Source organism: Ctenopharyngodon idella, chromosome 4 (assembly GCF_019924925.1).
Source record: "Ctenopharyngodon idella isolate HZGC_01 chromosome 4, HZGC01, whole genome shotgun sequence".
In the NCBI taxonomy this organism is placed as follows: domain Eukaryota; kingdom Metazoa; phylum Chordata; class Actinopteri; order Cypriniformes; family Xenocyprididae; genus Ctenopharyngodon; species Ctenopharyngodon idella.
The window spans coordinates 16,450,476-16,478,169 of NC_067223.1; the positions used below are offsets into that span (position 1 = coordinate 16,450,476).

At 36.1% G+C, this 27,694-nt stretch overlaps 1 protein-coding gene across 2 annotated transcripts; it reads left to right on the forward strand.

Annotated features, from left to right (window-relative positions):
- Positions 1-9,915: 9,915 nt before the first annotated feature.
- tulp3 (TUB like protein 3) lies at positions 9,916-27,366 on the forward strand. Of its 2 annotated transcripts, XM_051891308.1 has the most exons (12): positions 9,916-10,055; positions 15,256-15,297; positions 15,778-15,829; positions 19,536-19,698; positions 20,148-20,333; positions 21,738-21,871; positions 22,110-22,301; positions 22,386-22,498; positions 23,643-23,760; positions 23,833-23,931; positions 24,017-24,188; positions 25,228-27,366. In XM_051891308.1, the coding sequence occupies exons 1-12, from the start codon at positions 10,039-10,041 to the stop codon at positions 25,359-25,361; spliced, it is 1,422 nt and encodes a 473-aa protein (XP_051747268.1). In that variant the 5' UTR covers positions 9,916-10,038; the 3' UTR covers positions 25,362-27,366. The 2 variants fall into 2 exon arrangements, with proteins under 2 accessions (XP_051747268.1, XP_051747270.1); XM_051891310.1 differs by lacking the exons at positions 9,916-10,055; positions 15,256-15,297; positions 15,778-15,829 and adding an exon at positions 17,444-17,638.
- Positions 27,367-27,694: the final 328 nt, after the last annotated feature.

The following is a 27,694-nucleotide window of genomic DNA, read 5'->3' on the forward strand; positions in this document are numbered from 1 at the left end:
CAGACTTTGCTCTGGCTGTGCGCTTTCATGTGTTTTGGAGGAGGTGTGGCTTTGGAGACGCTCTGAAGGGAGGGTAAGCTTTTAAAGCTAGCTTGCTATATTGCTAGCCTCTCCAAAATTGCCTACCCTACCTTAAATAATGTTATCAAAACACTAGCACAAAAACATTATTTACACATCGTTCATGGAACATTTTTAGTTCGTCTAAACGTTACTTTGTTTCAGAATGTTCAGAGAACAATCAAAAGTAACATTCCTATAATCTTTGCAAAATGTTTAAATGGAATATTCATATAACCAAGAAAAAACATAGAGAACATTCTGAAATAACTTTCGTAACTTAATGGAAATGTTAGCAAAGCGTTCTTAGAGCGAATTTTTGTTAGCTGGGGATGCTTTTGCAGTATTGTAGACAATGTATCATGCCAATTGATTACTTTATTCGTTATTTAGTTTGTTACTCTGCACAGCATTTTATCCATGTTGAGTCCCATCAGCAACTCCTGGGAGCGCATTAGTGGTGCCATATTCATAAATCACAAGGTTTTTGCAAGCTTTTCTCAATTGAAATTAATAGAAGGACATTTACACACTGCCAAGTGAAATCAGATGACTTTGCACATCTGTGAGTGAACAGATATCCCTGCCAGCCTCACTCATGTGAATACATGTGCATGTCCTTGAGCGAAATCAAACACACTCATCCAGATCGAGGTGCATGCAAAGCTTCTGCACCTGAGAAGAGATGATGCAAGATTGAATGCAAAAACGGCAGAATTTAAATCAAGATAGCTTTCTCATGGATTTTATTGACTCCTTGGAAATGCAAGGTGATGTTTGGCGCATTGCATTATGGGATTCAGTGTTTAATGCAGTGTGCTCTCTTCGCACACTGCACATTTTGGCAAATGCATGTCATGCAAGTTTTCAACACTGCACAGAATACATACTGCAAAAATAGTAGTACAGTAGTATGCTATTCCAAACATGAACAATGACATTAATTCAGAAAGGTCTGTTCAGGTTAGTGTAAGGGTCAGTGTACAGCATGCTGCAGGTATTTTTAGATGGGCAGAGTTACATTAGCAAGTGACCCACATAGCAGAAATAGATCTTGAGCACAGACAGCGGACTGACATGCCTTGTTGTAAATTAGATTCAGTATATCATCTAAAATATGATTTTCATCAATGGCTTGGAAGGAGGTCTGAACTGAGAACGAACCTCACAGCTGATTTGGATCACTCTACAGGCAGCAACTGCTTGTGTCATACAAATAGTGCTCTGCATGTGACAAATATATGTTCTAAGAACGTTTTGCTAACGTTCCCATTAAGTTTTTGAATGCTCTCTGAACGTTTTTAAAAAGTTAAAAACATTTTGAGAACATTATTAAAGACCCGATAACTTTGAACAAACGTCCTATTAACATTGCTGGAAGAATGTTTATAACTTTGAGAGAACCTTGCCAGAACGTTAGCTAAAGTTCTGAGAATGTTTAATTAGATTGAACTAATTATATATTTACATAGTTAGTTACTGGATTTATTTTTCCATAGTAGTGGAAAATGTTCTGGCAAAATTATGAACAAATGTTCTTCCAGTAACATTAATTTAGAACGTTCAGAACATTCAAAAGTAACGTTCACATAATGTTTGCAAAATGGAATGTTGCCTTAATGTTCGCATAACCAAGAGAAAACATTATTAAAACATTCAGAGAACATTTAGAAAAAGTTTTCATAACTTATTGGGAACGTTAGCAAAACATTCCATATTGTCTTATATAAAGGATAGTTGCAATGCTGCCTTAGAAAGTATCTTATAAGGCAACAAATGCCTTTTTTTTGTGAACAGCAGTGCCTAAAAATAGGTTTTGCAGTAATCAGTTCTTTAAAAAAACATTTTTTTCTTAATGTGAGGAACATTTTAATAATCTAAAGAACCTTGTTCCACTATAAAGAACCTTTTGCGCAATGAAAAGGTTCTTCATGGAACCATTAATGCCAATAAAGAACTTTATTTTTAAGAGTATATGATGCGTTACAGTGCTCTCTAGGTAGGCAGAACACTTGGTTATTGGAACAGAGTCGGATGACTTTATGACCTTTCTCTCTCTCTATAGCGTAATGTTCTAAGTTTCACTGTATAATGAGCACAATATCATCATCAGTCTGTTCGAGGTTCTAGTACATTCTGTTCTAATGCTGCTGCTTTTACTGTGAAGAACCATCAATCACACCACTGACACGCTTTATATGAGTGTGAACGTGTGTGTTGATCTCACTGCACAGGTATGCACTCGTCTCAACACCCTTTATTCTGCACATTTTTCTTGAGTTCTTACAGAAAATTAGGTCAAAGTTTTGTGGGTCAATTTGTAAAGTCTCTCTTATATAAAGAGATCAATCTTCAACTGGAGTCCTGACATTATTTACTAAAACAAACACTAGACAAATGATTTACCCTTTAGATACTTACATATGTCAGGCTGAAATCAGCAGGATTTGAGAAAAGCATTTTTAGTGCTGTTGATTGAAAAGCGTTTTTTTATTATTATTATAATAGACCTGATGATGGTGCAAGTCATTTTCACTTTGGAATGTGATGATTTTATTTATTCAGTGTTTCTGAACTCCCTGAAACTCCTCCATTGTAGTCTTGAGTTTTCTTCACAATATTCCTCATTTAAATAATTCATACGCAGAATAAAGGGGCGGGGCCTGGTTGAGTTAGTTAGTAGTGTGTTGAAATTGGCGGTTATGGTAAGGGGCGGGACATTTCCCAAACACCAATCACAACACACTGCTCCAGCCGACCAATCAGAGCACATTGTGCTTTTTAGAAGGAGGGGCTTCATAGAGACAGGAACTAAACAGAGCGTTACTGACAGACTGGGAAGAGAGGAGCTGCAACAATGGAGAATATGGGGGGAAATAATGTGTTTTTGTGATGGAGCTGGTGGTTTGCACACATCGTCCAGACATGTTGAGCCGTAGTGCTCATGTTTGAACTGGCCTGTAATATGTCTTGATCCCATTCCCACTTTCTCTAGCCAACATTTTCTGTCAAAAAACTGTTAAAAATGTAACATGAGCCATATAAGTTCAGTCCTCTGGCACTTCAGCAATGATACACACTGCAAAAAATGTACCGCTATCTAAACATTCTGAAATCAAGATACAGTTACTGGAGAAGCAAAGATATTAAGCAAAGATAATTCCTCAGATATTAAGTTTTTGTTTTAGATTTAGGATTAGAGTTAAGTAGTCTTGTTTTTAACTTAATTTTGATACATTTTTCAGTAAATAAGACTTAATATCTTCAGTCACTTTGCTTCTCAAGTAATGTATTGATTTAAAGGTTTAGTTCACTTCAGATGTTCATGTCTTTCTTTCTTCAGTGGAAAAGAAATGAAGGTTATTGATGAAAACACTCCAGGATTTTTCTCCATATAGTGGACTTCACTGGGGTTCAACGGGTTGAAGGTCCAAATGTCAGTTTCAGTGCAGCTTCAAAGAGCTCTACATGATCCCAGACGAGGAATAAGAGTCTTATCTAGAGAAACCATCGGCCATTTTCTACAAAAATTAAAATTTTTATACTTTTTAACCACAAATGCTCGTCTTGCACTGCTCTGTGATGCTCCACGCATTACATAATCAAATACAACACGAACGTGCAAAGACTAAGTCTTATCAGACAATATCTCACAATTTTGAAGTTGGAGGAGAAAATGAGATGGAGTTTTTCGCCCTACCGCAGTACTTCTGCCTACGTCACGCGTGACCTTTCCAACGTGATTACGTAATGCGTGGCGCATCACAGAGCAGTGCAAGACGAGCATTTGTGGTTAAAAACCTTCATTTCTTTTCCACTGAAGAAAGAAAGACATGAACATCTTGGATGACATGGGGGTGAGTAAATTATCAGGAAATAAATGAAGTAATCCTTTAAGGATGTTTAGATATTTGTACTGGAAAACAAGTCACAAATACTGAAGAAGAGCATCTTTTTTTTTTTGATCTTTGTTTTTGATGTGATGCTTGATTGAATCAGTATGTGTGTGTTTGCAGGACAGTATGGAATGTGAACAGCAACATTCCCGCTGTGCAGGCGCTGTTTTTACTGTCCAGTGTAATTATTACTGGACATTCAGTCATCCAAACATCCAGCAGATTTGTGTTTGCAAGTGCAAAACATGCCACCAAGTTCCCAGCTGACAGGGAATGTTTTAAGAACGTTCTGGCAAGGTTCTCTCAAAGTTATGAACAAATGTTCTTCCAGTAACATAAACAGAACGTTTGTTGAAAGTTATCCAGTCTTTAATAATGTTCTCAAACGTTAGCACATTTGTATATCGTTTGTTTTCCTGAAACTTTTTAATTGCACATTCGTCAAACATTTTTTAAATGTTACAACTTGTTTAAGAACGTTCAGAGAACATTCAAAAGTAACATTCCTATATTGTTTGCAAAATGATAAATTGGAATGTTCCCTTAACATTCGTATAACCATTGGGTTTTTTAAACTAGACCTTTTTGGATGTTCAAAGAACATTTAGAACTTCATTCATGCACTGCAAAAAAAGTGTTTCTGTCTTGTTTTCCAGTACAAATATCTAAAAATTCTTAAATCAAGATGCATTTACTGGAGAAGCAAAATGACTGAAGATATTAAGTCTTGTTTACTGAAGAAATTAATCAAAATTAGGTGACTTTAAGCTTAAAATAAGAACAAATATCTGCCAGTGGGGTCAAAAAATAAACTTAGATTATTTTTCTGACTTAATTGGCAGTTTTTATTTCTTGTTTTAAGCTTAAACTCAGTTTTGAGAATTTTTGCAGGGTAATTCAAGCCCAGATTACATAATTTTACTGCATTTGCATGGTTTTCCCCTGCTGTCTGTGACCGTTTGGGTGTATGACTCTGGTTCTGTCAGGACTGAAGCGACTTCATGAGCTCTTGAAGACCGTGACGAACTTCACGTGGCGATTCATCACACAGACACATAATGAGGTTTTGTTAATGGCAGGAGCATCCGTCTGTGACCATCAGACCAAAACACCCCTCAAAAGACACCCACAAGTGCCCTAAACATGTTACATAAGCCGTTACATAACCACCATGACGACTATAAAGACATTAGTGGAGCAGAAGAATCTGACAATTATGTGTGCGACACTTTCAGATGCTCCTTAAATACCCAAATATCTGATGTGTGACCTTCAGTACACTGATTTCTGCTGCTGGAAATAGAAAACAAACTGATTATCTGATTGAATGTGAAGGTATTTTCATGACACACTGAAAAACACCGTAGGAACAAACACACTGCGTCTCACCTGTGAGAGATATTTCACAAACAGACATGAGACAAATAAGTGCTGATAGGAAACAATCTCAAACACACACATGATTTCTGGGTAAAGAACGGTCAAACTTCTCACAGACGTCCACATGATGTGCATCATTTCATCAGCATTTTACCTTTACACTGTAAAACAGATTTTTCAAAGTTGTAAATAAAGATTACTGGAACACTTTAAAAATGCTGGGTTAAAAACAACCCAAGTTGGGTTGAAAATGGACAAACCCAGTGATTGGGTGAATGCCCTATTATTTAACTTAACTATTGTTTAAAAATTACTTGAAAATTTTAATGAATAATAATTAAACAATAAACAGTATTAATAAATGTTCACCTTTTGATTATTATTGTTGCCTCTAGTAATTATGTCTGATTTTTAATTTCCAACCTATTTTGGGTTCATTTTAAGCCAGACATACAGTCATTTTTAAACAATAGTTGAGTTAAATAAAACTACCCAGCAGGTTGGTCAAACATTTAACCCAACCGCTGGGTTAAAACAACCCAGTCACTGGGTTTATCCATTTTCAACCCAACCTGGGTTGTTTTTAACGCAGCAATTTTTAGAGTGTATGTTTTACAAGAAAATACTATTTCAGTTTTTCTACTTCAAAATTTCATGCTTTATTCACTGTATTATTCATTTCTTTGTAATTACCTGTGAAATTTACTAACAACTTCTGAGTGAAAAATGTTATTTTTCAGTGCACTGCTTATCTATGAATTATTGATTAGTTTGATATTAACCCAGCTAACAGATAACGTTCTCAGAACGTTCTGGCAAGGTTCTCTCAAGGTTCTTTCATTCAGTTGGACATTCGTCTAACGTTTTTAAATGCTTCAGAACGTTCAGAGAACATTCAAAAGTAACGTTCCCATAATGTTTGAAGAATGATCAAATGGAATGTTCCCTAAACATTCGTATAACCAATAATTTTTTTTTTAAACATTTAAAAAAACTGGATGTTTTGAATGTTCAGGGAACATTCGGAAATAACGTTTCTGGAAAAACGTTTGTTCATAACTTTGAGAGAACCTTGCAAGAACGTTCTGAGAACGTTAGCTGGTGACCGTGAGCAGAAATCAAACGATCACACACTCATCATGGAGTATGATGTATTTTCAGTGAAGGTGTGTTCATGGAGTCCAGAGCTGATGCTCCAGCTGTAACGTCTGCAGCTGCATGTATTTTCCTGCTCCTTGTTTTATTAGGACACTGGAGCAGAACAACAAGTGCAGAAACATCTGTACGCGTGGAGGAGATGCCCTGGGTGTTGACACAGATGGATGCAAAACATGGATGTTCTTTAAGAAAACATAAAGACAATCACAGATTCTGGAGCAAAACACATACTGAAAATATCATTTATTAATGAATCTGTGCTGCCTCCACTAACAAAAAGACAGCAATAACTATTTTTATGTATACACTGTTGGTTTAATTTCAAAAAGTATGTTACCTTGTTGAATTAAAATTTTAAGTTCATGAAATTAAAAATTTGAGTTAATACAATGAAGGCGATTAAAAATATTATGTTATCTGAACTACATTAATTATACAAGTTGATTTGACAAAATAAAAAATGTTGTGATAACAAATCATGAAAATATTTTATGCTAATGTTCCCATTAAGAAAATGTTTGTTCAACATTATAATAATGTTCTCAAAACGTTAGCACAAAAACATCATTTATACCTCGTTCATGGAATGTTTTTTCCTGAAATTTTTTAATTTGACATTTTTTAACTACTTGTTTCAGAATGTTCAGAGAACATTCAAAGGTAACATTCACATAGTGTTTTCAAAATGACAAAACAGAATGTTCCCTTAATATTTGCACAACCAAGAAAAAACATGCATTATGTTCAGAGAAGGTATGTCTTCTAGAGACTGGCAGTATTTTCTGGCTGTGTAAAAACCTTTATCTTTAATATGTCAACAAAATGAAACAACTGAAGCTTGACTTTATGCAATCTTCAGATTTCTGTTCTGGAAATGAATGCAAATGAGTGCATATTTAATTAGATAATGCCTTATTTGCATATTTAAACATTGTTTGAGAAAACTTGTAATACAAAAGCACAGCAGCATCACTAAATCACTCAAACTTCACACTCTTAGAAAAAAGGTTCAGTGGTTCTATATACAACTCAGTTTTAAAGCCAAAAAGATTCTAGGTTAAATGTCTTATATTATTGCATAATACTTTCATGTTTAATGGGTTATTTCAAGCTTTTTTTAGTGATAATGTATGTTTACGTATGAAGTATGTTCAAAAAATGTAATTAGAATTAAAAATGAATTAAAACAAAATAAATTAGTTTAAACTAAATCCATAAAATGATTCCATCACGGGAACCCCTAAAACTGGCAGGACTGAATGCGTTGACAGGATCTCTCTCTCTCTCTCTCTCTGTCTCTGTCTCTTTCACTCTCACATGGACGCTGTCATGTGCCGGTCATTTTCCAAACTGCTCCTGATGCACAAACAACACTGATTTGCTGTCCCTGTATTTTTCCACAGAGCAGTGGAGACTTCACTCTCGTCCATCCACAGTGATTTAAAAACAACTTTCTGGCACTCGGGCTGAGAAACTCACTGCTGTATTTCCAGCATATCAATCCACACACTGGCCTCGATCAACAGAATCAGAGCCCGAGGCCAGCGAACAGATCACACGTGTGACGTCTCGTCTGAAGAGACTGAGGGCGTTTGAGTTAAAGAAATCAGGCAATGATTTTGATGTATTCCCTATTGAAATATGCAGCTACAATAAAAAAGCCCTGCATTTTGCTGGACAAAAACCTACTTTTCACCTACTTAAAAACTCAAGTTCAGCTGCTGTCTTAAATTAAGTACAATCAAATTAGCTGTACTTTAAAAATCAAGTTGTTCAATCTTGTATAACTTAGAAAACAGAGGTTTAAAATGTTAATTTCATATTTATTTATGCCATCCATCTGCACTTCTTATTATTTTTAACTTTTAATACATTTTCTATTTATATAATTGGACAAACAACACAGCTTTGCACCATCACTGTCTTATTTTAACCATGTAAATAACAACTTGTACATATAATTGTGTATATTGTACACTCTAAAAATCTATGAGTAAAAATGTATGAGTGTATAAACTGTAATTGTGTGTCAGCATATGTGTGTACATATAAAATGTGTATTTTGTGTTCACATTAAGTAAATGGGATTTTCCAATGCCACAACAAATTGTGTGTGAGTACGCTTGGCCAATAAACCTGATTTTGATTAAATTATATTGAAGAGTTAAAGTAGTGGAAAAACATACATTATGTTGCCATGACTTATTATAATATATTTTTAACAGTGTATTTAGAGCAAAACATGTCTCCAGAAATGACACATGAAGTTTATAATTGTTGCTTTCTGTCAAAGTTGATTCGTCAACAAAACTATTTTTGTACTAATTATGTTTATGAATCTGACAATGTGCAATGGAAGCATCATAATGTTCCCAAAGGTTTTGTTGCCTCGTTCTTTGATGCGTTTCCTGTTCAGTGTCAGATTGTGTTTGTTTGCAGATGGTTTTCGGCTGTTTCGTTGAGATGATCTGTATAAATAATCTCATGTATGTCCGTGCAGCGGTCAGATGGATGAGCAGCTGTGTTTTTCTCGCCGTAACCTCGTCCACCTTCATGTCTTCTCGCATGTTTTCTAGGTTGTGGATCTCCAGATTTTACTGACCCTGAATTTCTCAGAAAACACCTACGCCATAGACCCCCGGTGAGCCACTATTTTGGGCTATTTTTCAAGCAATATGTGTCCACAGGGGCTCAAAATATAAAAAGCTGTTTTCTTAAAGTGTATCATGATATGTAAAAGGCATTAAAAGCAGTTTTTGAGTGGTGAGATGACCAATTTGCCATTGTCTAAGCTAATAGGCCACATAAGAGGCTGTTCACATACATTTCTATCAGATTCTCTCACCAGCCAACAAAAAATGCTTTGCTTTGTAACAAACATTAAACCAGATGAGAGCAAGTGTAGTTTGACTGTGATAGAGATGCTTTGAGTGGCATCACGAGTCCAGCAGTGACTCTACTGCCATCTAGTAGAGATATTAGGATCTAAATTAATTCAAAAAGTATTTTTTTTTGTCCATACTATGCAAGTCATTGGGGCTTATCAACTGTTTGGTTAGCCATATTTAAAAAAAATATATATCTTTTGTGTTCAGCATAAGTAAATTATTCCAATTGTGGAGACTCACCACTAACAACTGTGATGCGGCCATCTTGAAAATCGCTGTGAAAGGTAACGAATGCCACGTGACAGCGGCGCATATGCGCTGATACCCCGCATGTTACCTTTCACAGCGCTTTTCAAGATGAACCAATCACAGTCGTTTGTGATCATTCATATGCGGATGTGAGATATTTAGCATTTTAATGTATAGATTGGAAAAATAATACAAATATCTCCAATAAGGCAACAACCGTGCTGAGTTGTGACTGGATTTTCTGAGTCATTACGCGCCCCCTAGAGGAAGAGCGCGATTGTAACCAAAGGAATTGTAACCATGTACGCATGCGCAGGCGCGTGCTCGTCTCGGCCGCTGCGGGTTTTGCGCACAGGGACGCGACGCGGCAGCAGCAGCGGAGGAATCCATAGCAACGGCGGATAAACATGAGTTACTACAGCAGGTAAGACACCGATGGAAACAATTCTTAGAAATTATCCAAAAGTGACATCCGTTTTGGGACCGTTGTGTGCGCGTGCATGTGTGATTCATCTTGTCTTTCGTAACTTTGGAGTGTTTTTTCGGTGGGTCCTGTTGCGTTTCGAACGTGCCATAACATCAGCCATCAAGCTAAAAACACAAAACAACACACACGGATTTAGAACAAAACACAAAAATCTAAATGAAACAGCTGGATTATGAACAAAAGAGAGGGAAAAATAAAGCAGGAGAGTGTGAATGAACGCGGTCAGCTGGATTTGATGGGGTGTAACGGTTGAGAAGCAGTTAGCTGGATGATGATAGCAGGGAATACAGATGAACATCACGATGTCTGTGTAACATTACAGTTTTAAATTAATAAATATGAGGTTCAGCTACTGTAAATCACAGCAAACGCCTCGTTGATGAATTTATCTTTATAAATCTGATCTCACAGTTCAACAGCATCGTGAATGAATGGATCTAATTCGTTACCGACCGTTACAAATATCCAGTGGTTTCACGTTTCTGACAAAGTCATGTGATGTAATTTGTACGTCATTGCTATACTGACATGACATCATAATATAGCTCAATTTTTTTAAAACTTAGTCACATAATTGAAATTTGACTATTAACCCTCTTCTAATTATTGAAATGCCAAAATAATGATTTATCTTTTTAATTGTAAAGTATGCAATCTAGTGTTGTGATTTTATACATTTGCACTGATTTAAATAATAATAAAAACCATTGTGTCCAAATATGGCATAATAATTTTAAATAATTATATTAAATAATCGCTTAGTAAATTGTTATGAAAGTAATATCACATTACAAAAGTAGGCTTAACTTTCTTTTATTCAATATATAGTTGATTTTCTTCTTTTGATTTTTATAGGTGAATTAACTGATTCACCTATAGAAACGTTTCTTTAAATGGGTCAGTGACGTGACGGGTCATTTTTTTGTCCAAAGGCCTTAATAATAATAATAATAAAAAAAGATAAGACATCCAAAGTATGTAAGGTAGCTCTCTTTTATTGAATCCAAAAGGTTTTAATAATATTTTGCTACATATAATGGTATTTTAAAGATTTTTAAGTGTCAAAAGGTCATTTGGTTTAAACATCCAAAGGCACCATTTCATTTGTGATTAAAATATCTTAAAATGTAATAAATATATATATTATTCTGGCATGATTTTATAACATCATATATCAACATAGTGCAACATGGTATTAAAATTATGTGTAGAAGTCACTGCTTTGTTATGAGAAAGAATGAATTTCATTGATGTCATTCGGAGTAACCAATATAAAGGGACCATTTTGGATCAAGTCATGCGGTCAATATCATGTGACGGGATGTGACATCATTCCAACACCTGCAAAGGACCACATGGTCGTGAAGCAAAGTAACTAACTCTCTTTTAACTATTTGAAAAATTCATGTTTTCACTTGCTCATACGCATGTCCCGAAACATCAGGTCATTCGGTACAACCGCTATAAAACATGGAAAATGTTGTAATATTTTAAAAACTTGTACTAAATATAAAATGTTTGATTGTCCTTCGCTAGCTAGCTAGATATCAGCCTGTTAGCATTGTTTGAAAATATCGAAATTCGGTATAACCAAAAGTGTCATTCGGTAAAACCAAAATTTTGGTTAAACCAAATGACTTTTTTGGTGACAAATTTTGTCCATCTTGTAAAAAATGACAAAAGCAGTGTTAATTGATTATAAAAACCACATAATCTCATAGTTAACATCTTAAAAAAACTTCAAAATTAATTATATCTCCATTATGTTTTTTTACACGTTTTAAAACCTTATTCGTCAATGACCCAAATATAGTTGAATATCTTTCCATGAGCTGTGATTAATACAGCTAATCTATTAAAATCTACATTATATTTGATTTATTTTTACGACTTAGAATATTGTATAGATATTAAGTACTGTATAGAAATTAAGTTATTTATATTTTAAAATGTATTAATATATTGATACTTTTATTGATTTTTAGAACATTGCATTCTGTTCTATTGGACAAATTCTCTAGTTCTTTTGTTCGTTACTGTTCTGTTGTTAATACTGGTCATATGGAGGGAGTGATTAATTAGTCATTCTGTCATTATAATCAGTGTTGTGGATGAATCTGTTCTGACAGCGGTGAGGATGAAAGACTCTGTCCTGAGTCGAGTGTGTTGGCAAGACTAAGATCTCTTTCGACATCTGCTCTCAGTTTCATTGTGTATGTATTGTCCTCTAAACACAATCCTATCAGAACCACACTCCTTCCTTTCCCATGATGCAGTGAGCTGGAATTCTGTGAGGTTTCATCTGATGCACAAGGACAGGAAGTGGTTTGGATTTATCTGCAGCTTTTGTTTAACATACAGCCTCCATTTTGGCTTCTGCTGTGTGTTTGGCTCCTAGTTTAGTCTGTAAGATTTCTTGAAGGTCTCTGATCGGATGAATCCTATTTTTGATTGGATAAATATTTTTTAAATAGTGAAAGTGCAGCATTAACATTTTGTCAGAACCTCTAGTAAATTACATGTTATTTTGTTTAGTTGTCTATTCAGAATTGTGGGAGAATCGTGATCTCTTGTGGTTTATTATAAGCAGCAGCACTGACACTGAATACATTAGGCTTGTATTTGCATGCATGTCGGCATGTTTATTTGTGTGTTTGCACGCATGTGTCTCCTAGATCTCCTTAATGAACACAGCTGGCTTGGATTCACATATCGGAGCGTGCATTTTCAAGGAGTTCTTTTAAAAAACCAGAAAATGGTCCATGCACTCACAGACCTGATGAATGTGTCTGAGAGTGTCATTATGGTGCAATTACGGTGGCCATTAGATGAATGTGGAAGTACAGCACAGCCTGAGATTGGCATCATTATCAGAGCCGTGAGAGGAAATGACACGCTACAGATGAGGCGATTGCGGTTTGTGTTTACATTTATAATAATTTACATAGCAGACGGTTGCTTGCCAAACCAATTTACACAGCATTTTCGCTACCTACTCAAAGGGTTCACTGCGTTAAAAGAACAAACTTTCCTTTTTTTTTTTTTTTTAAATAAAAGTTTTTGAAGTTCCTTAAAACTTCCTCTTTAGTTCAAAAAGACCATTAAACTGTAAAAAACCGTCTTGTTTACATGAACACATTCACACTGAGATAAAGAGGAACCCATATAACAGGGATTGTTCTGGCAAGGTTCTCTCAAAATTATGAACAATTGTTCTTCCACTAACTTTAATAGAACAATTATTAAGTTATCTGGTCTTAAATGATGTTCTCAAAACGTTAGCACAAAAACATTTTTACAAACGTTAAGGGAACATTCCATTTTATCATTTTGCAAACATTTTGAAAACGTTACTTTTGGATGTTCTCTGAACATTCTAAAACAAATAGTAAGACGAACTAAACATTTCAGAAAAAAAGTTCCATGAATGATGTATAAATAATGTTTTTGTGCTAACATTTTGAGAACATTATTAAAGACCGGATAACTTTGAATGAATGTTCTATTAATGTTACTGGAAGAACGTTTGTTCATAACTTTCATAACTTAACGTTCTGAGAATGTTAGCTGGGAATGTTAGCAGACGTGTGTGTGATAGCTTTAAACTTGCGGGTTTCACGTGGTGAAGGTTTCACACTTCAGAGGTCTCTCGGTTCCTCCCGCACACCAAACGCTCTGTAGCATCCTACTTTTCAAAGGGCGTCTGTGGGGTGTTGTTGCCATAGTAACCAGCAGCAGCCCTAAGGGCTTACCTGCGGCTGTCATGCGTGTGATCTCACATGACCTGCACACAGGTAGAGACGCCCGAAACCCAGACACACACTCACACACTCGACATGGAAACGGTGAAGAGCTCTTCTCAGCCCGCTTACAGCCGCTGGTCGTACAGGTACACACACACACACACACACACTCTCACAAAAGACAGAACAGAGGTGTACTGTTCAAAGGATGCGGGTGAGTTGAAAGTTTCTCAGATTATGTGTGTGTGTGTTTCATTGAGGTGTGTGTGGTCTGGATTCACATGAGGACAGTCGCTCTGTTGTGTTTGTGAGGTGTGTTTGCAGTCATTAAGATCACAGTGTGTTTCATTTCCTGAATGACGCCTCTGTTGTTGCCAAATATTGACATTTACTGGGTAATGAAGAATAGAATGGTAACAGTCGATGGATGGATGGATGGACGGATGGATGGATGAAGGGTTGATTACTTTAGCCATCATAAACATGGAGGAGAACTGTTGCAGTGATTTATTCATAAAAATATAACATTTGGTCCGGATAGATAGATAGATAGATAGATAGATGAATGGATAAATGGATGGAGGGATGATAGATAGATAGATAGATAGATAGATAGATAGATAGATAGATAGATAGATAGGATGGATAAATGGATGGAGGGATGATAGATAGATAAATGGATGGATATCTATCTAGATAATTAGATTGATGGATGGAGGAATGGATAAATGGATCGATGGATGGACGGATAGATAAATAAATGGATTGATGGATGGATATAGATGGATGGATAGATAGATGGAGGGAGGGAGGGATAAATAGATGGACGGATGGATAGATAGATAAATAGATGGGTAAATGGATGGAGGGATGATAGATAAATGGATGGATAGATAGATAAATAGATCGATAGATGGATGGATGGATAAATGGATGGATGGATGGATGGATGGATGTATAAATGGATTGATGGATGGACGGACAGATAGAAAAATGGATGGGTGGATGGTAGATAAATGGATCAATGGATGGAAGGATAGATAGATATCATGGTGTGTGTTTTGTTGATGGTGTTTCTGCTCCTCTGAGATCTTCAGATCCACTGAGAGCTGAAGTTTCCTCTCACACACTTCTTTCTTTCTCCTGCTCTAGAGAGCATCTGTTAGAGAGTGTGTGTGTGTGGGGGGGGGGTGTTACCGCAGGTTGCCATGTTGATGGTGGTAACCATGGTTACACAGGTGTCACATCAAACAGCTTGTGTGTCATCTTACCTCAGTCACAGCGTGAGCATGAAACATTCATTCGGGTGTTCAGACTGCTCATTTTCATCACTCACTCTTTCTCTCTTGTGCTTCTCTCCTCTGTGTCCGTCTGTAATCGGCATGGACATGAAGACCCTCCAGTTCCTCCAGCTTCGCGTCCACCGCCACCACCAGGTACAACACACTCACTACAACCACAAATCAATTATTTTACACAAAATTATAGCTCAAATTAACATATTTATTTACATGTAAACAAAAATACAAGTTTCCTATTTCTTTTAACACAGGTTTGAAATGTTTCTCCAGCCTCTGAGTGTCTGTGTGGGTGTGTGTGTATTTTTAGACACATATTCATGTATAGATGTGTGTACGTGAGGACGTTTGTGAGGAATTTTTTTTCGTTTGGGTGTCTCTCGGTTGCCTAGCAACACAATGACTGATACACGACTAATGCAAACACTCACACTGAAGTTTTGGTCTGGACGCTCATAGCCATCTTTCAACATGTCAAATGATGTATTTTAGGATCAGATTCTGCCTTTGGTGATTATAATGAGCTTATTTACTGAATGAGACGATATAATTGTGTGTGTGTGTGTGTGTGTATGTGTGTGTTTTAAATGGGTTTGCAATGTTGTTGTGTTGTTTCAGCACGCTGGAGGACGACAGTCTGAACCTCAGACAGCAGAAACTGGAGAAACAGGTGAGATACATTTACACACAATTAAACAACACACCATAAAACACACAAAACATAAATACACAATCATAAAACCGCTAAACACAAATACACTTCAATACACAATAACATGTCAAAACACAATAATACACAATAATGTGCATTAAAACACAATAATACACAATAATGTGTAGGGCTGCATGATTAAACTGCACGCGATTTGGCAAAGGCTGCGATTATTTAATGCGCAGCTTGTCAGAGCTGTACGACTCTGTGATCAGTAGTAAATTCCTCTCGATCTGAAAGCCAGAGGGCGCTCTCGCGCAGAAACTCCAAATATGCCCTGCCGCAGAAGAAGATAACATGCATCATAATGCTGTAGCTGCACAAAAAGAAGATTGAAACGCTTTGATTGATTAAACATGACTAATAAACACACGACTGCCTGATTCTGTGTAAGAAGCCACATCATCTCACAGAAGGATGCTCAACTGTTGTTATGAAGTGAGTTTGGAGTAAAAACATGTTATTAAATGTTGTTTTTTGTTGGACAAGATGTTAATAAATGCTTCTCATGTCTGGAAAGATGTTTGACGCGTGTTGCTTTTTCAAATACACATTATAAGCAACTCAAACTCACAGTGCTTTCAGATGGATTAGCATTTGGAGCCATACTTCATTGACAAGCTGCGCATAAAAAAAATAATCGCAGCCTTTGCCATTTCATAATCGCACTAAGAATCGTGTTTAAGTTCAATGTTATTTTTTTGTATCATGCGATAAATCGTGCAGCCCTAATAACATGCATCAAAACACAATAAAACACATCAAAACAAAATAATACACAATAATCTGCGACAAAACACAATAAAACACACATCAAAACACAATAATACACAATAACGTGCATCAAAACACAATAAACCACATCAAAACACAATAATACACAATTACACATGCCAGAACACAATAATACACAACAATGTGGATCAAAACAAAATAAAACACACATCAAAACACAGTAATACACAATTAATACACAACAACATGCATCAAAACACAAAAAAACACAATTACACATGCTAGAACACAATAATAACCAATAACTTGTCAAAACACATCAAAACACATTAATACACAATAACGTGCGTCAAAACACACATCAAAACAATAATACAATAATATGCGTCAAAACATAATAGGGGCTTTAACTAGCCACTAGGATAGTTCCCCGAGAACTAATTTCTCCCCCGGGCCATGTTCCTGGATGCATTCGCACCGGAATAGGAACTCTGAAGCGGCCAACAGCGGCGTCTTTAAGCGCGGCTTTAACAAATGCTAAAAACCGGTGGATGGAGGATGGCGTGATCGGAGCTGTGTTTGTTGTGTCGTGGGTTTTTTGATAACGGAGGTGGAATGTAAACACATAATTTATGCAACTGAAAGAGCAAAAAGTGGGGCTAAGAGACGAAATCTCTTTCAGTATTACATATCATCGAGTCAGAGAAAAGAACACAACCCTGCAGACAGCAGGTAAATGCCGTTATCGTTGTTTTCCGCCGTCATATTTCAGAGCTTCTCAGCTGTAAAACAGTTAATGTGGTTTCCTGTGAAGCGGTGCCGCCCTCAGCGTGGGCTCGATGGTACCACCTGACTTTTCAGTGAAACTGTTCTTCTCTCAAACTCTCATTTGTGTCTCAGCCCTCATTTCTCTTCCTGTCGGCATCTGCTGCCATCTCATTCCAGTTCTCTTTCACACACACAAACACACTGTTCGCTTCTGCTGTCGTAAGGATGATTCTAGCGAGTGTTCGTCAACTTCTTCATCTTTCCGTGAGTGTTTCGTTTTGCAAACATCCTCCTGATGCTTGTCTGTTCTAGTTCACTTCCTGTGTTCTTTGTATTAAACTCTCTCAAACATTTGAACAGTATTATATACTATTATAGTATTTATTAATATTTGGAATGAGCTTTTATTTTTTATATTGTCAGTTTTCTTTTTAGTTTAAGTTTTACAAAACATTTTAATGTGTTTTTGTCATTTGGTAACACTTTACAATAAGGTCTCATATGTTAATGTTAGTTAATGCATTAACTATAATGAACTAACGATGAACAATATATTTTTTACAGCATTTATTAATCTTTGTTAATGTTCATCAATAAAGATACAGTTGTTCATTGTTTGTTCATGTTAGTTCACCGTGCATTAACTAATGTTAACAGATGTAAGATTTAATTTTAAAATCTCTCTCTCTCTATATATATATATATATATATATATATATATATATATAAATATGAATTAACATACATTCAAAATAAATACTCTAGAAGTATTGGTCATTGTTAGTTCGTGTTAAAGAGTTAGTTCGCCCAAAAATGCAAATTCTGTCATAATTTACTCTCCCTCATGTCATTCCAAACATTTAAGACATTCGCTCATCTTCGAAACACAAATAAAGATATTTTAATGAAATTGAGAGATTTTTGTCTCTCCATTATCCTTTTTCACAAGAATTGAAAATCATGTGACGTGGGGTAAAGTTATTTCCGCTATGGTCTGCAGCTATTAGATTAATATGCGCTTTTCTCAAATATCGCTTCTTACCTTTTCTCTTTTGTCTGTTTTCCAAGTTGCTGTTGTATAATCTACAAAGAAATTATTTACTACTTGTTTGTAGCTTATACGGCCACTCAGACCGTTGCTCGAATTTACCAGCGGGTGGTTTTATTTCACCAGCTGTCATACAGTATAGGCTACACAGCTACTCATTCAGCAAATCACCATAGAGACACGGAGAATGTAATCAATTTAACCGCCATCACTTCGAATTAATTCCTAAATTTAGCTTAATGAGAGCTTTGTAGTCTTACCAATAAATCACCAAGACCGTTCAAACATTTTCATGACATTTAATTCGTAAAAATACTTTGATTCCGGAACTGGTTCTTAGGCTCGGCTATCTATCACTAGCCGTGTTTCCATTACCCTTTAAATTGCGCAAATTGAAATTGCAAATTGAAAATACGCACAATAGAAACACGTCAATTTCGAAAAAGGAATATTTCGAAACTGCAATGGAAAGTATGTAAAAGTCAATCATTCTTTAAAGAGGGCGAGGTATGTTTGGACAGAAGACGAGAGTTCTTCATTAAACTCATAAAAGACAAAAGTATTACGGGACTACTGGATACTAAACAACAAAGAAATGCCACAATCTGAATTTATCAAGACCTCGATGGTGGATGCTCCCAAGTATAAGGGGCTTTCCTTGCCATAAATGCTTGGATAACATGCTCACGTCTCCTATCATTATTAATAATGTCTAGTGCAGTGGGTGGTATATACGTAAATCTACCAACATTCGTTGCCATGATTTTTGGAACGACTTATCGCGAGAGGAAAAAAAGACGTTTTAGTCGCATAACATCAGTTAATGGAAACGGCGTAATTTCATAATAGTTTTTTATCGATATTTAGAAAATATCGCAAAAGTTTTGCGCAAATCTGTAATGGAAACGCGGCTACTGTTACCGGAAAAACTTTTACCCGGCGTGGGCCATTCCAGAACCCGGAAGTGTGAAAGTGGCTAATTGACAGTCTACACAACTACCACTTTGTCACTTCAAAAAATTCATAAGGAGACTGAAAAAGTAATCCATATGAATGAGCGGTTTTGCCCAAAGAGACTCAATCTTTTTTCTTTGTGTGTTTTTGTGTGCACAGAGGGCGCTGTTGGAGCAGAAGCAGCGGCGGAAACGCCAGGAGCCGCTTATGGTCCAGCCAAACTCAGAGGGACGTCCGCGGCGCTCACGGCCCCGCCGCAGTGAGGAACAAGCGCCGCTCGTGGAGACCCAGGTCAGCACGGCCAGTGACATCATCCTTGACGGTGAGGTCAACACACATGACCTTTGAGAGCTCAATCACAACACTCCTCACTGTGCGTTTCAAAATGCATCTTCAAAAAGCTCAATTTTCACAGGACAAAAAATAGTGTGGACTGAAGGCCAAAACGAATGAACATAATCTGGATTAATGTAGACGTAGCCTTATTCAAACCTCCTTTGTTTTGCTTCGATATCATTTGTTTAATAGTTTTTGCTTCTCTTATCTGTTTCTTGGGACTCGTATCTGTTGTTTGTCCTTCACTCTTTCTGGGAAGGTTTTTTGGAGTCTGACTTGTTTAGTTTTCCATGGTCAAACTAAATAAAATGAAATGACAGGCCTTATCTCTGCACCTGCTAAATAGATCTAGGAAAATCTCATGCTTTGATTTGCATATAATATCTGGCCCTGCAGCCGTATGTGTGAATGATTTCATGCATGTTTGTCTGTCAGGCATCGACGGGCCCGCGGCACTGCTGGGATCGGAAGCTCCGGATCTGGGCAGTAAGATCCAGGTTCTGTCCGTCAGTCAGCCGCAGCAGCCCTCGCCCCCGACCGCAGAAGAGCCAGAGACAGACGCCGACACTGACACACTGCTGGAACCCAAGACTGACATACACACACTGCTGCAGAGACGCGGTACGACACACACACGCTTACTTAGATATCAGAATGCTTTGGCTTCACTTTTGCGTACATGTGCGGCATACTTGGTTGAGATGCTTTGATTGCTGTGATACGGAATATCCTCGTATGTGTTACTAATAGCTTGTTTCTAAATTTAAAAATGTTTAATTCAATGTAAAGTACTTGCGTTTGGATGAAGAGGTAGCTGAACCACATAGAGAAAAAGGACGATTGGTCGCTGCGGTGTTTGTCCCACCCCTCCTCCACTGCGATTGGACAGCTGGGGAAAATGTGACAGTGATGAGCGCTGCGTTTTACCCAAAAGTTGAACATTTTTCAACTTTCAGCGACCAGAAAAAAAACGACAAGTGTGCAACGCTCTGCGTGAAATATAGCCTCGTCATGATGCTGATGTTTTTAAATATGCAGCGTTCTTATTGAAAACAATTGAAAAAATATACTGGCCATATAAAAAAAAAAAAACACAGCCTAACAGAAAATGTTGCATTCTTACATAAAAAAACAAACAAACTTAATTTACTTTCTTTTTATAACGTTTTTACCATTTTAACCATGTCCCTTAAATGGTTCCTTACAAAAGAACACAAATATAAAGAATCAGAACATTTTCAGATGTCTTGTTGGGCATGTTTTAGTCCAGATTGAAGTTTAAAATTAAATTTTTAAAAAGCGTAAACAAATGTTTGAGAATAAATATTAAGTATTTATGTAAACAATTCGTAATAAGGTTTCTAGTATCAGTGTTATTTTAGTGTTTATATTTTTTATTATAGTTTTATTAATATTTTCAATTACCTTTTATTTTATATTTTTAGTTTTCATGTTAATTTTAGTTTATTTTTTTGTAATTAAAATGGTGCTTTTGTCATTTTATTAGTATTTTTTTTTTAAATATTGATATTTAGGTTTAATTTATTTTTATTTCAGTTTTAGTTGTAGTTTTTATTTCCAGTTAATAATTTTAGTGCTTCAACTTAAACATATTTCAGTTTATTGCCAAGGCAACATTTCTAATTTTCATTTAATTTAAGTTCTTCAACTAATATTTATATTTTCAGCCTTGTTTCAATTAACAAAAATGTTTTTAATAGTTTTAGTTTTAGTTAACGATAATAATCCTGTCTAGAATTATTCACAGTATTATATAATGCCCACGATAACGATACCGTGCTCGTTCATTACCGTCATATATATTGTATTACTGACCACTGGCATGTTTCTACTGGGGACATTTTTAAAAATGTCAAGAAAAGCACACACACTCACTCACACACACACTTACAGTCTAGCGCAGGATGGTGAAGTGTGTGTGTGTGTCTCAGGAGATTGTGTGTAAATGGCAGATCTTCGGCTGTTGTTTCTCATCTCGAGCTCTTTAAACTCTGTTCCTCTCAGGACTGTCGGGCAGCATGAACTACGATGAGGCCAGTGAGGATGACGACGATGAAGCCGAAGACCGAAGCCGATCGCTGTCCCCGAACACAGAGAGCACGAGACCTGCGTCGGCCTCCAGCACTAAATCCAACACGGTGAGAGCTGACACAAAACACAACCATTAGTTGAGCACAAACGCCTACACATTTCCGCTAAAATCTCATTCGGTGTAATATTTTCCATAGCAAACTGTGGTATTAGCAAACTCTCTTTGTCATAGTTCTAATAACTGTCCATTCACAAATAATTAGTTATATTACAATATAATGCAGTCTGTGCTGCTATTAATGATGGATTCTCTTTGTTGATTCATGTGGGTTAAATGTCTTTCAGGAGTGTATCCCGGTGAGTTCTCCATCGGCTGAAGGCTCTTCCATTGAGGTGGATAATCTGGAGGAGTTTGTGCTCCGTCCGGCTCCGCGGGGAGTCACCGTCAAGTGTCGCATCTCACGGGATAAGAAAGGCATGGACCGCGGCCTCTACCCCACATACTTCATGCACCTGGAAAGAGAAGACGGCAAGAAGGTGACGATCTGAGGCCCGTCACGTCCACGCGCTTCTGCTCACATTTAGTCCTCTCTCGTGCTCACGCTCTCTCTCTTTCATCAGGTGTTTTTATTGGCTGGACGCAAGAGGAAAAAGAGCAAGACATCAAACTATCTGATCTCTGTAGATGCCACGGATCTGTCCCGGGAGGGCGAGAGCTTCATAGGAAAACTGAGGTGACTTTTATTTCTGGTATTAACTCGTGGATCCCAGGTGGTATCATTACGACATCCATTTGAGGTTTGAGGGGGATGGATGTTTCCTGTTCAATAGATCTTTTAAAAGCATCTGTTACTGCAGAAAATAATTTCCAGTCATCCCTGTTTTTTAAAGGGCAAATTGTGGTTCCAGTACTGCGTTTACAATGGAAGCACATGAACAAACTCCATGAAAAAGTTTACAGAAAAGCAGTGTAAAAAAATAAAAAAATAAAAAAATAATAATTAAAATAAATAAATAATGATAAGAATTAGATAAATAAATAAATTATAAAAATTGTATTATTTATTAATAACTTTATTAATTTATACTAAATAAAATATAAACAAATTGATGATAATAATTTAAAAACTAGACTAAAATAATTACATAAATCTAATTTTAGATGGAAAAAGAAAAACACTGTAAACAATGTAAAAAAGTAAATAAATAAAAAATAGATAAAAAAATAACTAAATTATAAAAATTAAAGTAAATAAATAATAAAAAAATTAAATTAATAATACAAAATTAGATTAAATTAAAAACATTTGATTTAAATAAATAAAAAACAATTTATTAAAAATGAATAAATAAATACAACTTGGATTAAAATAATGTAAACAATTTAAAAAATAAATTATAAAAATTTGATTAAAATAAATAAATATTAAATTGATATTAATAAATTAATTAAAAATGGACTTTAAATAAATTTAGAAATTAAAAATAGAATTTTTAAAAAAATAATAAAATTACTATTAAAAATCGGATTAAAATAAATAAATACTAAAAACTAAAATACTTTGATTAACGTAAGTAAATAATGCAGCTAACAGTACACTGCTATAGTGATTAGAAAAAACAGTAATTTACTGTGATGGGACCTAAATATTTTACACATATTTTAATATAAATTTTTCACAGTATAATTTATACATGAAAATATAAAGCTTTAAAACTTAAGGATTGTGGTCCATCGCACAAGGATGATCATTTTTGAGGGTCCATGGCATCTAAAGGATTGAAAACCCACACAGACAGTGTATAGCCCAAATAATAAACATTTTTGCTCAATAATCCTAGTGTTGAAGTAAAAATACAAGCTTAACGTGTGTGCAGGTCTAATCTGATGGGAACGAAGTTTACCGTGTATGATAATGGCACGAACCCCTCGAAGACCTCCGGAGCACTGCTGGAGGAAACCAACACACGTCAGGAGCTCGCCGCCATCTGCTACGTGAGTGTGTGTCTGTTTACATGTGTTCAGTGTGACTTTGGCCACTTCTTATCATTATGTGTATGTTTTTAGGAGACCAATGTTCTGGGCTTCAAAGGGCCGCGGAAGATGACTGTGATCATTCCCGGCATGAACATGAATTTCGAACGGGTCCCGGTCCGGCCCCCTTGTGTGAGTGTCTCTGCTGACAGCTGTCAATCAAACCTTCATTATGAGCGCAGACTGCGACTGATGCATGAACGCGTGTGTGTTTCAGGAGCAGGAGTCTCTTCTGAGTAAATGGCAGAATCATTCGCTGGAGAATCTGATAGAGCTGCATAATAAAGCGCCGGTGTGGAACGACGACACGCAGTCATATGTGCTAAACTTCCACGGCAGAGTCACGCAGGCCTCCGTCAAGAACTTCCAGATCGTCCACGACAATGACCGTAAGTTACTCATTTGATATGGAGTACCTAACTAATCTGTCAACCACTCAGAACAGTATTTCGTTTTAGTTAGAAATCGACTGATAATCTGTTTTACCGACATTTTTACAGATATTTAAACATTTCCCATAATCTGGTATTGGTTTTATAATATTGGATTTACCGATAAATGGCGCCATCTTGTGGCGTTTTGAGAATTGTGCGTAAGACTTTGACATTAATGCACAAATTTATAATCGGTTTTACCGATATTTTTACCAATATTTAAGCATTTCCCATAATCGGGTATCAGTTTTGTAATATTGGATTTACCGATAAATGACGCTATCTTGTGGCATTTTGAGAATTGCGTGTAAGACTTTGACATTAATGCAAAAATTATAATCGGTTTTACCGATATTTTTGCCAATATTTAAGCATTTCCCATAATCAGGTATCGGTTTTGTAATATTGGATTTACCGATAAATGGCGCCATCTTGTGGCGTTTTGAGAATTCCGTGTAAGACTTTGACATTAATGCACAAATGATAATTGGTTTTACTGATATTTTTACCGATATTTAAGCATTTCCCATAATCGGGTATCGGTTTTATAATATTGGATTTACCGATAAATGGCGCAATCTTGTGGCATTTTGAGAATTGCGTGTAAGACTTTGACATTAATGCAAAAATTAGAATCGCTTTTACCGATATTTTTACTGATATTTATACATTTTCCATAATCGGGTATCGGTTTTGTTATATTAGATTTACCGATAAATGGCGTCATCTTGTGTCTCAGCTGAACAAAATAATCCATTATTTATCAGCTTTAATATATCGGCCAAATTTTCTTATCGGGCCGATAACAATAACATTAAAAATGAATATATATCGGCTGATACCGATATGGTGGCCGATATATCGTGCATCCCTAACGATAATAACCCTGCTCTTCATATAATGGACTTTAAAGGAAGGTTTGTCAAGCCCAACATTCAAGGTTTGTTTCCTGGTCCAGTTGCACTATTGTGATTGTGTGTTGGTGTGTTTTCAGCGGATTACATCGTGATGCAGTTTGGCCGTGTGGCGGAGGACATCTTCACTCTGGACTTTAACTACCCCATGTGTGCCCTGCAGGCGTTTGCTATCGGCCTGTCCAGCTTCGACAGCAAACTGGCCTGCGAGTGACGCTGTGACACACTTCACCTCTACACCGAACACACACACGGCCCTCTTCCACTCAGGACACTAGAGCACAATCGTCTCGTCTCGCCACATTACGCCCGAGGAAGAGGATTTGTGCTCCACCCAAATAAATCAGAAAAAAGGACCAAATTTATTCTGTTTTGTAAATGAAACACATCAAATCTTTTAACTTTTTACTACCTGGTAAGATGATCGTGTGAGTTATTTACCCGCTTTCTCTTTTCCGAAAAGAGAAGATGCTTTAATGGACCAATAGAAAAGACACTAAGGGATTTTCTGAAACTGAGAGATTTTTATGATATTTTCTTGTGATGTTCTGTAAGTGTCTGATGGATTTGAGAAGTACGTCTATAGGGAGTTAAAGGGTTTGTTCACTTTGAAATTAAAATGAAGTCATCATTTACTCACCCTGGTGTTGTTCTAATGCTGTTCACACTTCTTTCTTTTTCAGACCAGCATCAAGCTTTAAAAAAGATGCAAAAGATGGTCCGATGCGACACGTGCCATATATTCCAAGTGTTCTGGGGGTTTACGATAGGGTTTGGTGAAAAACAAGCCGAAATTTAATGTATTATTTTTTAAAAAATCCTGCCCTTGGCCGTTGATCTTCTGTGCACGTTCATGAAACTCTATTAGTGCCGCAATTCACTCCGACTCGCCCAGAAAAACTTGTGAGAAATCAAGATTAACAAAAACGTAACATGAAATACAATACATGTACCTTCTTCTCTGAGGTAAATATATTGGTTGTGTTCGTTACAACAAGAAGTTATCGCGTTCATGTCTGTCAGCTGACTGACAACCAGAGTTCTGGTCCGGAGATAATTTTGTTAGATATATTTTGAGATATTTATGTATTTTTGTTAAATAATGCATTAAATTTCGGTTTGTTTTTTACCAAACCCTATCGTATACTCCCAGAAAATGTGGGATATGACACATGTTGCATGGGATCATTGTGTGATACATTTGCTTCTTTTTTAAAGCTTGATGCTGGTCACTGTTAACATTTTTTTTTATTTATTTATTTTTATTCCTCCTTTTGTGGTCTAAGAAAGAAAGAAGGGGATATGGTATTAGAACAAAAGTAGGGTGAGTAAATGATGACTTAATTTTCATTTTAGGGTGAACTATCCCTTTAAGAACCATTTCTGGTCAGATTTCACCCCTGAGGTTAAAAGAAAAAATAAGAAGTTATATTTTGCATGAAGAAAATTAAACAAACAAAAAAATCATGTAATGGAGTAAAAATGATAGTAAATGTGAATTACAGATGCATTATGGTTGTGAAAACGTGCTCTTAAAAATATGCTTCATTTTCTTCAGGTACAATATAATTTCTCTTTTTCCTTTTGATATTGGGGTGATATGAGTATGTGTTTTCTTCAGATTTACATTTTTATTCTAATGATGTTGTATTTTTGCATTCATGTTAGAATATGACGTTTTTTTAACACCTTCTGTTTTTAAATGTGGTTCATTATTTGTCTTTTTTAAGTCTTTGCTCACCAACAATCCCTGAGAAAACACTGCATGTTGATAAATGAGGAGAAATGCTGGATTCTTTGGCCACGTCTCAATCCTCCAGCTTCCCTCTCGTGCCCTTGTGTTAACCTTTGAAAACTGACGCACACTTCTGGTTATTACCGCTGCTGCATGGATTGTGAACGTTGCCTTAACATGTTGCTGTAGTGTAAATAGTGCCTGAATGCTGAGTTTACATCATGAGAAACTAGAAAAAGGGAAGTTCAAGCACATTTGTTCCTGTTTCATTGTGAATTCCTATAGATATGATTGATGTGTGTGTTGATATTCATCATCTGTTGTGTGTGTGTGTGTGTCAGCCAAGAGTGTACTGATTTAAAAAAGCAAAATATTTTTGTTTTCATTTTAAAACAATAACCTGTTTGCACAAACTGTATTTTATGATGACACTGTTGGTAGAAATACAGTAATTAAAAGTCATAAATATTTAAAAAAGGAAAAATGCATTACTTTTTATCCTTATCATGTGGCATGTGGGCAGAGCTTTCAGTCTGCAACCTTGGAGCAATTTTTTTGCCATTTCAACCTGATATGCTATATATTTTTTCATAACTTGTCCATATATTAACCTTCACTCTAATCTGGTAAACACTGTAAAATCAGTGGCGTGTTTATTAATCGTTCAATAAGATAATTAGTGCAATTCAAATCAAATGTCATTTTACATTTTTAAAAAGCTGGCATAATTTATTTAACGCATCTGAGATTGCGCATGCGTACACAGGAGAGGCGCGTGCGCATACGTCTGAGATAAATGGCGCCTTTTCTGA

Coding starts and splice junctions, on each gene's coding strand:
- tulp3 (XM_051891308.1), top strand. Junction 23,761..23,832: donor AGCTCGCCGCCATCTGCTAC/GTGAGTGTGTGT, acceptor GTATGTTTTTAG/GAGACCAATGTTCTGGGCTT. Junction 24,189..25,227: donor GATCGTCCACGACAATGACC/GTAAGTTACTCA, acceptor GTGTGTTTTCAG/CGGATTACATCGTGATGCAG.